The 15,737-nt window shown below is 37.9% G+C and overlaps 1 protein-coding gene across 1 annotated transcript in view; it reads left to right on the forward strand.

Moving 5' to 3' along the window:
- The window catches only part of LOC107601304 (mitogen-activated protein kinase kinase kinase 14-like), an 18,693-nt gene extending 3,396 nt beyond the window's left edge, over positions 1-15,297 (forward strand). Inside the window, exons 2-16 of the mRNA XM_016293459.1 lie at positions 3,360-3,594; positions 3,697-3,736; positions 3,870-4,044; positions 6,659-7,033; positions 8,252-8,386; positions 8,500-8,629; positions 8,784-8,912; positions 11,259-11,357; positions 11,456-11,613; positions 11,756-11,906; positions 11,990-12,340; positions 13,136-13,245; positions 13,449-13,587; positions 14,459-14,559; positions 14,644-15,297. Coding sequence (XP_016148945.1) covers positions 3,369-3,594; positions 3,697-3,736; positions 3,870-4,044; positions 6,659-7,033; positions 8,252-8,386; positions 8,500-8,629; positions 8,784-8,912; positions 11,259-11,357; positions 11,456-11,613; positions 11,756-11,906; positions 11,990-12,340; positions 13,136-13,245; positions 13,449-13,587; positions 14,459-14,559; positions 14,644-14,862 — 2,538 coding nt within the window. The 5' untranslated portion in view covers positions 3,360-3,368 and the 3' untranslated portion in view covers positions 14,863-15,297. The remainder of the gene's footprint in view (positions 1-3,359; positions 3,595-3,696; positions 3,737-3,869; positions 4,045-6,658; positions 7,034-8,251; positions 8,387-8,499; positions 8,630-8,783; positions 8,913-11,258; positions 11,358-11,455; positions 11,614-11,755; positions 11,907-11,989; positions 12,341-13,135; positions 13,246-13,448; positions 13,588-14,458; positions 14,560-14,643) is intronic.
- The last annotated feature ends 440 nt before the right edge of the window (positions 15,298-15,737 follow it).

Below are 15,737 nucleotides of genomic sequence, written 5' to 3' on the forward strand. Positions count from 1 at the left end.
CCATTTAAAATGCTCTAGACACGCCCCTGCATGCACCTGAATAATTATGTATGTAAATATGTATGTTACATTTATAAAAACGTTTTTATAAGCAGTGTTTTTTTGAGCGGAGCGCTGCTTTGTGTACAGCCGTTACTGGGGAAACCTTGATCTCTACCACTCCAACAGCGCCTCCTGCTGGTAGAGAATGAGTTTGCATATATATGCCGCCTGGAAACACTGGACTATGGTATAAATAAATTCAACTGTATAACAGTTTCACTGCAATTCATGTTATAATGTTAGAATTAAATAACAATAAAAATAATACATATGCACTTATCTGTACATAGTAAATGCAGTTATCTTTAAGCAGTTGTTGACATCCTATTTAAAACGTGATTTAGCCAACAACAACAACAATAACGTTACCACTCAATATCCGTGTGTGCAAAGGTTCTGCGCGATCCTCTTGTTCAATATTCTCTGGGTCTGAATCCGGCTCAAACTGATATGGCAATATCGACGCCATCCTTAACTAAACTGGAGCAGACGGAACTTGCTGCTTTGGCAAGAGGGCGGGGCAGTACTGAAACACCGTCTAAGCTGTTCGCCAATCACAACACACTGGGACAGCTAACCAATCACAGCATTTCGTTTTTCGGAAGGCGGACCTTCATCAAAGCCGGAACTAATCAAGCCGTTTGTGCCATGATGGGGAGAAAGGTATTTTAATAATGTAAATTATGTAAAAAATAATGGGTTTTTTGAACCACCAAGCATGAGAGCATGTTCTAGTACACCCCCAAAACAAAATCAAGACATTGTAAAAGAGCATAATAGGACCCCTTTAATATTTTACTGAAAACCGTAGCACATTTTTTCAGGATTCTTTGATGAATAGAAAGTTTGAAAGAACAGAATTTGAAACAGAAATATTTTGTAACATAATAATTAGTCTCTTTTGATAAATTTTAATGCATCCTTGCTGAATTTTTCATTTCCTTATTTAAAAAAAAAATGTACTGACTTTTGAATGGTAGTGTAACTTCTGAAAAATGTTTAATGTCATTAAAAGGTTTCCGCTCCATTTCCTTCAGAGAAAATAGTGATGTAATGAAATGAGGTTGTTTATTGTATTGACATACCTTTTAGCTGACAAAGTTATTTCTAACTTGAAAACCATTCAGCGAAGCAGTCAAACAAGTTTATATATATATATATATATAAAAGCAAGCAAGGTGTTTCGATGGACAGTCATTTTTATCTGCTATTTTTTATTTTATTATTTTATGAGAATGGCTTCTTTTCATCTTGTCATCAGCAATATTTATATTTGGATAACTTCTTAGTACTACATGTAAAAAAGTATTGAGCAGGATATTACAACAGCATTTTGGATGTAGGCTTTGATATGGAAATCCAGTGACGAGGAACTTGACGTCAGCAAATTGTGAGGTTACAGTAGATGAGCAAGATCTGACCTTTCTCAATTTGATGAGGTCTTCCACGCACTAAACAAAATACAAATTGGACATTTTAAATGCCACTGCTTACCAGTAAAATCTGTCAATATTTGGTTGAGCGATGCCCACCTTCTTGCAAGAAAGAATTTGGTAAAAAGAAGGAATAGTTCACTCAAAAATGTATATTCTGTCATTATTTACTCACCCTCATGTAGTCTGAAACCTATGACTTCACTTTTTCTGTGGAACATTAAAGAAGATATTTTAAAGAACATTGGTTTCTCAAAATATCTTTTATTGTCCACAAAGAAAATCAGTCATAAAGGTTTAGAATGACATGGGGGTGAGCAAATGATGACAGAATTTTAATTTGGTGAACTATCCCTTTAAGATGATAAATTATAAAAACATAGACACACACAAATGGAAATGAAGGGTTTGAGGTGGATCTATTTGTACAAGAGAAATCCAGTTAATGAACGAGTGGCTGTCAGGCAGGTGAAGTTACTGAGAGCCGGACTGCAGCCCGAAGAGGAGGAGGGGAAATGGAGATGGATTTCCCGTAAATCAGCTCTATACAATCAGAGCGCAGCCGCTCTTAACATGGCAGAGAGCCAGCGGGATCACTAAACGACTGAGGATCACACACTACCAGACTTTAAAATTGTTCAGATCCCAACAAACTTAACGCAGAAACGTGTCTTTTGTTGCTAGATGCGTGAAAACAATATGCGTTCTAAAATCGGATCTAAATGTCATAAACAGGTTTGATATCCACTGACTGGATGGATTCAGAGTCTGAAGTTAAAAAAATAAAGTCTGGGACTATCATAAACAATGTGATTTTCTGTGAATGCTGTCAACTCAAGTCTGCAGGCAGGCTCTCACTTTTGGGGACTAGCGTCAACTACTTCAGACTGTAAATCGGGGCAGAAATCACGGCAAAAGTCGTGTAGTGTATTCCAACCTTAAGATATTCTGAGTGGCATCATTCATGTCCAAAAGACGTAAAATACAGACCAAAGTTTAATGCTTAAGGCAAGGCTCAACTGCTATTTCTCATACATACTACATTCCATTAACAAAAGCACTACTGTATTTCAAAACAATGAGGAACTAGAAGAAAAAAATTGGAACCACACCTGAGGAATTTGATTTGAAAATGTATCATAGATCTGTCAAACAAGGAAAAAAGATCTTTGATACGTTTACCTCCCACATGTACCCACAGTGAAATAGTGAGAAGTAGTCACTGACGTTAGGTTTATGATAACAAGCTAACGTACTTTTGTAATTCATCAGAGATAATGCTCTGATATAATGTTCTAAATTAGGACTTTTTCAGTTTCAAAATGAGTTCTCAAGACTGGTGAGCTTATTTTATCGTGGGTTGTACAACATCATCCCGTCAAACAGTGTCAAAACACAGCAGCGGTGGTGTGAGCCGCACAGCGCCCACCTTCATTTTGATAAGCAGAAGGCTCATGTTTCGCCCTCAGCGGCTCCTCCCGCTCCACAGATCAACCTTGAGGAGCAGGAAGTGCTAATGTGAAGAATAGAGTCTTTGTGTTGACTGAAAACACTGAGAGCAGTGTCCTCTGTTGCCTTTAGCAGGTACAAAGTTCAGACTTTGTGACCGATCATTGTTAGAGGGAAGATTTGATGAATTTGTATTTGAAAGAAAATACCCTCCCCTGTCAGTCAGCATAACCAGCACCGGTTAGTGAAGGCCAGGTGTGTGGGATCTTTTTCCCACAAAACGGTTACGATCGGGCTGTGTGTGTGTGTGCTTGAGACAAAAAGAGAATGACGGACCATATTTAAGCACTGAGAGGTTTAGTGATACACATCCAATGCTACTTCTGTCGAATGAGACAGAATTGGTTTATTGATCTTTTTTTTTTTGTTTCGCAGAATTTCAGGATGCCGCGAATCTTGAACTCCACTGTCCCGTTCTCCCACATGGCCCAAAGGGACATCAAAGCTCTCAACTGCCCCAGCTCGGGCCCAGCCTCTCGCACAGAGAGCAAAGGAGGAGAGCGGCACAAAACAAATCAGATTAACATCTGGACAGCCGTGTATTGTGGAACTGCCGACCATGAGTGGACACAGAGAACCGAGAAACAGTCCATTATTGCACAGGCAGAGTGTAAGTACCGAGACTGAAACGGATAAACTCATTTGATTTCACTGATTTGTCAGTGTTTTATCCAAATATACATTTGGGCTAAATTGTTTTTCTTTTTTACAGGTGAGTCCCAGGATTCACAGGAGTTCTGCCCCAATGGCAGGTAAAGTCTTATGTAACTGTCACACAATCGCGTGTGCCGTTATGTTCTTTTTTAATATCAGGACTTAATATATCACGGCAACTAACTTATTTTCTGACATTTATTTACCACCACAAAACGGGTTGCATTTTAGCATCTCCTCCCAGTCGCTTCTTGGAACCATCTCTCGCAGTCGGCCCAGAAAGAAACGACATAAGAAACATCGGCGAAAGCGGGGCGAGAAGGACAGCCGAGTGAGTGAGTCCGTGGGAGTCACTGGAGTGCCAGAACAGGACAGCGGCGAGTGCCTTTCTTCATCTCTCATTCAGGTTAGACTGAATTAACTGTAATTACCGTAGAGCTGAGGAGAGGGCATTACACAAATGGGTTTGAGTTCAATAAAAGATATATTCAACAGCTTCGTTCCAAAACGTAATGTGCTGCTTTGATGCTTACTATCTAAATCCTCTTTATATTCATTAAAGGGTCGTTGTTCATGTCAAGTATGACACTTGTTCAGTTGTGACGTATCGAATTCTGTTTCTGGGTCCAAGCCTCTACTCAGTTTTGATACTGAATCAATATTATCTCAACAGCCGTTAATGAGCATAATTAATTTAATGCATATCTGTAAGCTAAGCATTTGTCCTGGACACTAATATTTTAACAATTCACAAAAGATAAATCATTCTTTGTCCAACTGAGATTTCCATATGAAGATAAAGGTTAGGATCATGATTTATCAGTAGTGTTAATTTCATCAACGAAGACGACGACGAAAAATATTAGTTGACGAACATTTTTTCTGTGACTAAAGCCCTATTCGGACAGGACTAGTTTTCTAAACTACATTTGAGTTTCGATTCTTACCACCTGACGTCTGCGATTTTCATGTACCAATTCGGACGGGACTAACATCTCCGTGTTTATTACAGAGGTGGGAGGGTCTGTTTTGTACATCTGGGGAGATGGTCCTCACTGCAGAACACAAGATCCAGGGGGCGAGGTTGGATCCAGATCCAACTCCTCCCACCTTACATATACATAAACCTACCCGTCTCCACCCCCTGATCCCTAAACCCACCCTCATTGGATTGAATTGTCAGTGGATTGCAATCGGATAAGGGGCGTTTGCATATCTAGTCTCAGTATGGTGGCAGCAGTGGATGGATAGGCTACCAAAATGCGAACTAGCGATCTGAAACAATGGCCTCAGCACCCGAAGGGATAGGGATAAGGTAACCAGACGTCCCGCTTTTCCAGGGAGTCACAATTTGTTGTCTATTAACTTAAAGTTAGTGAAGGCGGGATAGGTGGAATCGCGCTGATAGAAGTGCTCCTTCTTAAACCTACTGTATCTGAAAAATTAATTTAATTTGTATCTCTTTCGTATTTGTCTTATTGTGTTATTCTGCTTCATTTAAAAAAATTATATATATTATATATGAACAACTTTAATTTTTGTAAAAAAAAAAAAAAAGTTGCTCCCTTTTCACTATACTGTTAAAGGGATAGTTCACCCAAAAATGAAAATGGTCATTTATTCATGTTTTTCCAAATTCAATCCTTGATTCAAATTTCTTGTAAGCTTAATTGATTTGGTCTAAAGAGAGAAGAATTAATGACTATTTTTGTTTGAAGACTACATATAAAATAGCTACCAAAATAAATGTTGGTAACTGCAGTTTGACTAAAAGTAATGACTAAAAGTTGACAAAAATTCAATGACTTTTCTTCGACTAAAACTATGAAAGACTCAAATGACTAAAATGTGACTAAGACTATTAAGCATTTTCATCTCAAGATAAAGACTAAGACTAAATCAAAAATGTCTGTCAAAATTAACTCTGAGTAGTAGTGTAGCACAATTAGAATGGACTGTTTGCTTTTGGGATCTGATAAAGCGCTTGGACCCAGAAAAGGCGATTCGATTTACGAATTGGTACATGAAAATCTCAGACGTCGCCCCCTGGATCTTGTGTTCTGCAGTGAGGACCATCTCCCCAGATGTACAAAACAGACCCTCCCACCTCTGTAATAAACATGGAGATGTTAGTCCCGTCCAAATTGGTACATGAAAATAACAGACAGACTTAACAAGGGCATTAAGATAACTATAGTTGTAACATTTTAATAATCATTCTAATTCTGTAAGAAAGTCCACACCACAGCTATAATGATAACGATGGAGGAACAGTATAATTGGAATCACTTTTAGAATTTTTTTTCCAGCTGATGAACAGTTAAAAACATTGTCAGCCAAATTGGTGCAGACGCTAATACATTTCACATTATAGTTATTGCTCTTAGTGTGAACAGGCCTTAACTCTGTTAATGAACTAAGCAGTTGAATCCAGCAGTATCTGACATTAGCATGTTGCTAAGATAACAGATTGAAACTAATAAGCACAAAGCGCAACCTAATATTGACTGAATAAGTGCATTTCTAATATAACGGCACAAGTTCTGTTGATACTGTTCAGTAGTAAATATATAAATGGTTATTTACCACTTGCAAATTTTCACTGATCTTATCACAGTGCATCCTGGCATTACGTAATACATGAGGGATGCATGTGAAACAGCCTTAGGTTTTCGCTGTATCTTATCAGCGTAGTTTTGCTGGTGTCTAAAAGTGTTACCTAGGTTGGACGCACACTATGTTTTCCAACTGAATATATATAAAGATTACCTGTTGATTTAAAACTAGACTCTAGTCTCGGCTGTGTTTTTATAATGTCTCAGAGGGAATTCAGTGATTAGCTAACTATCGAGTCAAACAAAGCTTGTCTTTAGCTCTCCCTAGAGGCCTGAAGCACTTGATATAAGTGACACATTTACAGGTCCAAATGGAATTTTTACTGACATTGATTTTGTGCAGTGCTTTTCAAGTGGCTTTCTCTCTAATAGTCCAATCAACTTTGTGGTGTCCTGTTGTTTCAGGTTAGAGATCCAGTGTGCATCAGCAGCAGCAACAACAGTAGTACTACATACAGCAGCAGTGGCCTCAGCACAGAGAGGGTGTCTGTGCAGGAAACAGAGGGCCCGTCATACTCTTATCCGTGGGAGTCCCGGCGGACCTCCTTACCCAGACTCACCTGCTGCCAGAGCTACGGCCAAGAGAGCGAGGAGCTGAATTCTCCCCTGAGAAGTGAGACTGAATGCCCTCTGGCTGTTACAGCCCTGAGGAACTTTGTAACAAGCGAAGATCGCTGCTTTGCATACGGCTTTGTCAAAGATGTGCTGAGAGAGGAGAGGGAGAGAGATGAGGACGAGAGAGAGGAGAGCGACAAGAATGAAGGGATCCTGTTCAAAGAGGTGATTTGAAATGGCATTTAAAACATATGACGTTGAAGCATGTTGAAATTGACACATGTATGAACTCGTACCAAAAGAGCGTGATGCATAGATGTGTTCTCTTACACGCAAAGATACAAATTGACATACAAGTACACAACCTATAAGTCATACAGGCACACACAACCCGATCCTCTAGAAAGACAATACAGATAAAAACAACATAGGCTTACTAATACAGAGAGGAAGAGAGAGAGAGAGTGAGAAACACATGCATGCATGTGTACACAGCCAGAAATTGACTTGCGGTTTTGATTTCCTGTTTTTCTTGTGTTCAGCAGGGTTTCATGTTTACCTCACCAGCCTAGTTCTGCTTAGGGAGTTTCCTTGCAATAAGCAAACAGTACAAAAAACCGTCTTCACACACTTACTGTGCTTGTCATGTGCTTTGAAATTAAACATTTTCAGTGATTGTGTGGAGCTGCATCAGTATTGAAATTATGGCCTTTACCGATAAACATGGTAGGTAGCATAATTTGTTGAAAAATCTTAAAACAAAACTCTAAAATAAGCCAAAGTAATTTATTTAGCCATTACAACATTATAAGGTACATTATGAAAGATGGCTGAATATTTGCTGCACATGTCTAAGTGACATTATTAAGTTGTCCTACTTTTTCAAGATATGAAACTTTTATTATTTTTATAAACAAATACACAGAATTTAGATATATACTACAATTCAAAACTTAGTAATATTTTTTTTCAAAAGGAATTAATACTTTTATTCAGCAAGGATGCATTAAATTGATCAAAAGTGCCAGTTAACAATATTACAGTTTTTTCCCCCCAATATTTTTGAACAAATAAATGCAGCCTTGGGGAGTATAAGAGACATCTATTAGAAATACTAAAAAAATCTCATAGACCCCAAACTTTTGAAACTTTTGTTGTGTAGTTACGTGCACACACAGATAACCAGATTTTAAGTGTCAGATTTAAAAATTCTATGCTTTTTTTTGGTCTAAAAAAAAAAAAAATGAAAGCGGAATTAGGTATACATTGTTATGTACAGTATGCAAAATGAGGGAAAAGGTAGTCTAAATGGGTAATGCATGTACACAGTAGCTTTTTATATTTGTCACTATATTGTGTATTGTAACATGGCTGGATAACGGTATTGGCCAATACACATCCATAACATCATTTGACATCAACATCTCGCATCCCTTTTTTTAGGGGCTACAACCAGTACATTATGAGTACAGAGAGGGACGGGAATATGAACGCTGTAGATTTCTCAAGCAGGGCTCCTTCGGAGAGGTCTACAGCATCAAAGACAAAGGCACCGGCTTCATGTGTGCCGCCAAAAAGGTATTTGTGCCCTGCTTTTGTGTGCATCTTATTATTCTGGCAGATGGCACTGCTGGCATTCAAATGCAAGTTACTGTCTGTTGATCCGTAGATGCATGTGTATGTGTTTTCAGGTGCCGTTGGTGAGTTTCAGCAGTGAGGAGGTGGGCTCGTGGAGTGCCCTGCAGTCTCCTCAGGTGGTGGAACTCTTTGGAGTGGTGCGTGAAGGTCCTTCCATCATCCTCTTCATGGACCTTAAATCCAGTAAGTGCTCAGAAGCACGTTTGTAGACACAACAAACAGCCTCTTTATTCCTTCATCTGTTTCTCAGTTCCTTATTTGACATATCTGGTGTTTTGCTCAAAGGAAGTGTTTTCTGGAGAGATGGAGATGTGTGATGACTTTGCACTCTCTTTAGGTTCTCTAGGACAGCTGGTGGAGGAACGAGGCCGCCTGCCAGAGGATCTGTCCCTGCACTACCTTCAGCAAGTATTGGGGGCGCTAAACTACCTGCATAGGAAGCGCATCCTTCATCTAGACATCAAAGGTGCGTCCAGAATGTGGGCTGGATAGTTAAAAATGCCACTGAACCATTTGATTGGCTGAGAGGGGTGGAAGCTACGTGGAGTCTTAAAAAGTCAAAAGCATGAGCATTTTGCATTTTTCTGTCCTTTCTTCACTAATCCAGACTGTCTCTATTTCACTTATGTGGAAAGATGACATGATATTGACATTTAACGTCTCCACATGTTATTTCTGTGGAAAGTTGACATGCGGTTTTTTTTTTGCACTTCCTTATTTGGGATCACAGTTCTTTGGAAACCACATAGAGAAATGAAAAATCACAAGTGAGATGTCCTTAATATCGCAATTGTTTCTTCTAAACAGCAATTCAGATTAAATGTGGAAGAAATTGAGACTTTTTTTGTGAAATAAAATGACCCTCTCACATTTCCACATGTATATTCAGATATGCCACGATATCAAAATAATGAAACGACTAAAACTGAAAAGTAGAAATATAAAAAAATACAAATAACTTTGACAAAAGCACATAACACTATTACTAAAACTTAAAATGAAAACTGAATATATATATATATATATATATATATATATATAAAAACGAATTCATACTATGAAAGAAAATACTATAATAGTGTAAAAACACAAAAATAACATTGACGTTTACTGTAACTGATGGTCTCCATACCTCCTGAGCTCTAAAAGTAATATATGTGCAATACAATTGCCTCATGAATTGGTTCTTTTCAAAGTTACCACAGAAAACACTAAGCATTTTTTTAAACAAACGTGTTACGTAAAGCCATAAGCAATTTAAAGAACTATAGATTTGCTGTTGAGGAATTTAAGTTGATTCTAATGCTGTCTCTTGTGGCTGGGTTTAGTTGTTTTTCCGGGGGATAGGGTGAGACAAACAGCACCTGTGGGGAGATAGAGACAGGAGATCAGAGTACAATGTGAGCAACCCAGGGCTGGGAATTTCCCACAGCATGACTCATGTGGTTCAGATGAGGGGGGAGGGAGAAGAGACTGAGAGATCAAGAGAAAGAAACTAGACACTGACTGAAGAACTGACCGTATATAATGCAGATGGACACAGGAGATTAAATGAGCAGCTTTATGTCTTTATCAGCCATTCAAATAGATAAACGGCAGTTCATTTCAAGCAAGCAGTAAAACAAACCTTTCTACTCTGACATCTACAGCGCCATCTGCTGTCCAAATAGTCTGATTACCAGTCATTTAATCTAGACTTTTTTTTTTTCTTCAGTCAACAAGCTGTGGTTTGCAATTTAGAAACCGAAAGTCTCACACACTCCAATTTGAACTTTTCCTGGAACCGTCCAGTCGCCAGTTCTAGAGCAGAGACTTATGAGAAGAGATGTGCCCACTGGCAAACATACTTATTTTCTAAATACACATTGCTAATCTAATTGAGCATGACTCAACAGTATTGCATTGTGAAAATAGATGCAATGAAACTTGTACGGGTTACTAGTTAATGTAAACTAGTAGTCAGATAGCTATAGTTTTGGCTACTGTATATATAGGTACTGCACCCATTCTAAAATCTAACCAATAGTTAATGAAATAATTTAATCAAGTGTAATGTCAGTGTACTGAAGGTTACAGAAATAGAAGCAAATTATGATCAGTTTGAAGCAGAAGCACTATCATTTTGATGCATCAAGATGCTCTTGAAGATGGTCTGGAACTTAAGCCTTCATTTCCCAATCAGAAAACCTCAAAAATGGGTGTTTGTGATGTTTTGAAAGGGGAGAAAATGTTTGGGGTTGGTAAGAGTTTTTGAATGTATTTAAAAAGAATTGTTTTATGCTCACCAAGGCTGCATTTAGGCCTATTTGATCAAAAATACAGTAAAACAGTAATATTGTGAAATATTATTACAACTTAAAACAACTGTTTTCTATGACTAACTGTAATTTCTTCCAGTGATGGTGAATTTTCACCAGTCTTCAGTGTCACAAAATCATTTTAATATGCTCTTTTGGTGCTCCAGAAACATTTGTTATTATTATCAATGTTGAAAACAGTTGTGCTGTTTTATATTTTTTGTTAAAACCATGATAATGTTTTCTCAGGATCCTTTGATGAATAGAAAGAACTGCATTTATTTGAAATAGAAATATTTTGTAGCATTATAAATGTCTTTACTGTCAGTTTTGATCAAATTAATGCATCCTTGCTGAATAAAAGTATTCATTTCGTTTATTAAAAAAATCTTACTGACCCCAAACTTTTGAATGGTAGTGTACATCACATTGTGGATTTCTTCATATTTCAGTTTCCTGTTGATTTATATTCTTAAAAATACAGTAATTTACATTTTAGCTCACTTTATTTTCAGCGGATAATATCTTGCTGTCAGAAGATGGGAAAGATGTATTCCTGTGTGACTTTGGCTACTCAGAGAGATTGGACAAACAAGGGCTTAGTTATTGTAAGAGTAAGTACATTTCATTATAGCCTCAAATATATTTCAAGTGAACATAGACACGTACATAAATGAATCAACTCTTCTTTTTTTTTTTTGTATGTGTTTAGGTCTGAAAGGCACAGAAACTCATATGGCACCCGAGGTGGTGCTCAATGAGCCACGCTCTTCAAAAGCAGACATCTGGAGCAGCTGCTGTGTGCTTCTGCACATGCTGAACGGCTGTCATCCGTGGACCCGCTACTATTCCCGCCCACTATACCTCAAGGTTAGCTACGATTGGAAACCATTTAAATAAGCCCCTCCCACTTTTAAAGTCACATTTCATTTTAATTAGAGATTTGTGAAAACTACATGATTTGCATCGACCAGTCACTTACAAAGTATTGTTTGTGTTTGCATGCTGACAGATAGCAGAAGAGCCTCCGCCAGTGAGGGAAATCCCACGTGACTGCAGCTCCAATACAGCAGATGTCATAAGATCAGGACTGCAGAAAGATCCAAACAAACGAGCCTCTGCCAAAGAACTCTTTGTTAAAACTGCTAAAGCACTTAAAGAAGGTAAGAGTAAACAACAATGAAACACATACAAATGACTGTGTATTAAATGTTACACAATTAAAAAGTCATACATTTATTTGCAGTGGGGGGACTTCACAGCTCCGCGAGAGGAGGAACCTATCAGAAGCCACTGGGGAAGCCAGAGAATCCAGACTCCGCCCATTCGGCCACACCCACCACATCCCACCACACCACGTCCTCTGATAACTCTGAGCAGCAGTGGATGAGCTCAGAGCACAAGAGGAGAGCAGGTGATGAGGAACGTCATGACAAGCCAGACAAGGTAAAACAGTGGAAACGGACAGAGGAGACAAGAAACGATGACCACTCTCCTCCGAAGTCACTTCTCCACATTCAAAGCACTTCACCTGAGCCACAGATCATCAGTAAGACCGAGCCAGAACCAACAGTGCCGGAAAAAGAGCTGTGGAAAGGTGAGCCGCCGCCACCACCTGATCACGTCATATTCATAGCGGCCAGCTTTACGCTGCTCTTCAGACTCATAGTAGCTATATTTAATTTATGTAAAAAATCGTAGAAACAATTTTCAAATTGTTTCCTTTGTCACTTCTGGGAAAAATGAATTTGAAGCCACTTTTGTTCAGCAAGAATGGATCAAAAGTGTTCCAAAATAACACTGAAAAGATCTGTAAACATCACTTTCCACTAAAATATTAAGCAGCACAACAATTTTTTACATTGATAATAATAAGAAATATTTGCAGCAAATTAGAATGATTTCTGAAGGATCACGTGACTGGAGTAAAAATTCAGCTTTGCCATCACAGCAATAAAGTATATTTTAAAGTATATTCAAACAGAAAATTTTTATTTTTATTTTTGATCAAATACCTACAGCCATAGAGAGCATAAGAGACTCCTTTTAAAAATAAATTGTACCAACCCCAAACTTTTGAATGATAATATAGAATAAACAATTTTTTAGATGTGAATTATTCAAGAGATTGCAGCCTTTTATTTGGTACATGTGTTCGTGTAGTAGTTTATGCACATGTATTCTTAACAAATACAATTGTATCCACCTCAAGCAAACGTATACGTTTTGTATATTTTATTCGCGTTTTGGTGTCATTTAGCATTTCTTCTATCCCATATCCCCAAATTAGCATCAAAAATATGAGGATGGAATCTCAATATCCTTTCTTGCGATTACAGCCATCTGAACTGCAGCTTTGCATGATATAACACTTGTCTCGCTCTCTCTGCAGATTTCTACGTGAGCAGTCTTTCCCATCCTCATTCTGCTGAGCTGCAGGAGCAGTGGCTCTCTTGTCTCAGTAGTGACTGCTTTTCCCCTAGAGAGTACTGGGACAAGAAGGTAAACAAACCCAAGCATCAAGTTCAGAATGCTGAATATGAGGCAGCCTGTAATTCCCCACAACCTGATACATGTCATTAGAAGGATATTAAGAGTGACGTTTAACTTCCTGACGACCATCACCTGTTGTTTGCTAGTAAAGCATCTCAGTTTAACCAATCATAACTTATTTGAAATTCAAAGGGGGTTTTTTTTCCTTCCAGGATTCAGGGCGTTGGTCAGTCGGTCCTGGTGATGACCTTAGCTCAGGCGTGTTTTCTTACAACAGCCAACAAGATGGCCAGAGCTTCAGCAGGGACTGGCTCGCCCCCAAACATCAACCCCCGCCCCGCTGCTTTGACGGTGTGTGAACAACTCCTGATTAATTTAGAGAAATGCAAAGCATCATTACATGACCAAAGAGTTGGCACGATACCAAACTGTTAGCAATCCGTACCAACATTGGTTGAATTTTGTGATACTCGATATCCAGGAAAAAAAAACATTATGCTATTTAAATTTGAAATGCACATGAACTATGGCATATACACTACCGTTCAAAAGTTTGGGGTCCGTAAGCGTTTTTAAAATGCTTTTTTAAAGCCTCCTATGCTCATCAAGGATGCATTTATTTGATCAAAAATACAGTAAAAGCAGCAAAATTGTGAAATATTATTATGATTTAAAATAACTCTTTTCTATTTGAATATATTTTAAAATGCAATAAATTTGTGTGATGCAAAGCTGTATTTTCAGCATCATTAATCCAGTCTTCAGTGTCACATGATCCTTCAGAAGCCATTCTAATATACTGATTTTATTATCAGTTGTCCTGCCTAATATTTTGGTGGAAACAAACCATTATAAATTTTCCAGGATTCTTTGAATAGAAACTTCCTAAGACATAACAGTATAGTAAAGAAAATATTGTGCGGTAAAGGTTAATTATTCAGGTTTTTCCAAGTAATTACTTATTTATAGTCAGTAATAAGGAAACATTCAATTAAATCAAGAGCAGTTTTATTAATAAGATCAAAAACAGCAAGTCTAGAGACATATCCCATATTTAAGCATGTATATTTTTTCATAGACCAGTGTTTATAAATCTGTCGCATATTGACACAGTTAAGCTACAAGAACTCTCATTCACTCATGCTGTTGGTATGATATATTTTTAGATGACATTTATCAGGGTTATTTGTGCCATGCTCACATCTGTGCTTCGTTTCTTCAGGGGTGGATGTTTATATTAGGGACTTTGACGGGAAATGCTTTCACATTCGGGAGACGCCCGGGGTGAAAGTAGGCCATGTTGCAAGAGGAATCAGCGATCAGGTAAACTGTGTGTGTGTGTATAGAACACGTTTTATTTGCATTACTCTTTGTTTGCTAGAGGTTCAAATCTTCTCTCTCGTGTAGATCTCAGAGAACGTGTTCAGTCTGCAAACAGAGGATGGTTGCTTGGTGCCCCTTGACAAAGAGGTCCTAGAGAACAGCCTGTTTTTGCGCTGCGTCCCGGCCCCTGACTCCAGCCACTATCATCAGTATGGACACAACCCCTGCTGCACCCTCGGCCCCGACTGCAAACTGCCATGGAGCTGGAGGATCAGAGAGGGGGTGCTGGAGACTAGAGACTGATCTCTCCATCTCCATCTGTTTCTGTCAAGCTTTCTGATCCAGTCAAAGTACCTGTGCATTGAATTAGTATTCGTGAATCTCATTTGGGCCTCTCGTCGGCCAAACTTTTGAGCCATTGTCATATTATTGATTTACATTCTCAGTATTTAGTTGTTTTAACTATGTAGGTCTTTTGTTGCGCTGTGTTGCGAAGATCATCGTGAGCCTTCAAAGAGTCATTTCATGATTAATGGCAAGTTAGTCGATCGAGTATATGCCTTAAACCTTGAGCTCTTATGAGTTAGTTTTCTATGTCAGTACGGTTTACCTGTGGGACATTAAGATGTACATCAAAATTTGAAATAATCACCGATCTCCTTTCTAAGAACTGTATTTTCGAGCCTTTCAATAAAAATACTTCTTTTTTTCCCCCGCAGTTGTCCCAATTGTCTGTGATTAATGAGATGTCGAGTATTGTTGTGTTTGTAAATATTACACTGATGATCTTATTGCATTAATCATTTGAAACTAGTAAAACTAGTAAGCTGAAAAAACACATTACATCAATGTAATTTTAGTACTATTTATTACTGCTGCTTTAAATTTTTATATTTTGAGCTTCATTTTAAGTTTAGTTAAGGTTTTGGTAATTTTATGTGCTTTGTCATTTTTATTAGGTTGATTTAAAATATATATATATATATTTAGCTTTATTTTTATTTCAGTTTTTGTGTAAGAAATGTTACTATTTCAATTAAACAACTAACCTATAATTTACATAGAGCAGTGACCTAAACTTAGTTGTCATGGCAACATTTCTCATTTTTGTTTTAAGTTATTTACATTTTCATCTAATGTTTACATTGTTTCGGCTTTATTTTAGTTAACAATAACAC

Source organism: Sinocyclocheilus grahami, unplaced genomic scaffold (assembly GCF_001515645.1).
Source record: "Sinocyclocheilus grahami isolate Dianchi unplaced genomic scaffold, SAMN03320097.WGS_v1.1 scaffold302.1, whole genome shotgun sequence".
In the NCBI taxonomy this organism is placed as follows: domain Eukaryota; kingdom Metazoa; phylum Chordata; class Actinopteri; order Cypriniformes; family Cyprinidae; genus Sinocyclocheilus; species Sinocyclocheilus grahami.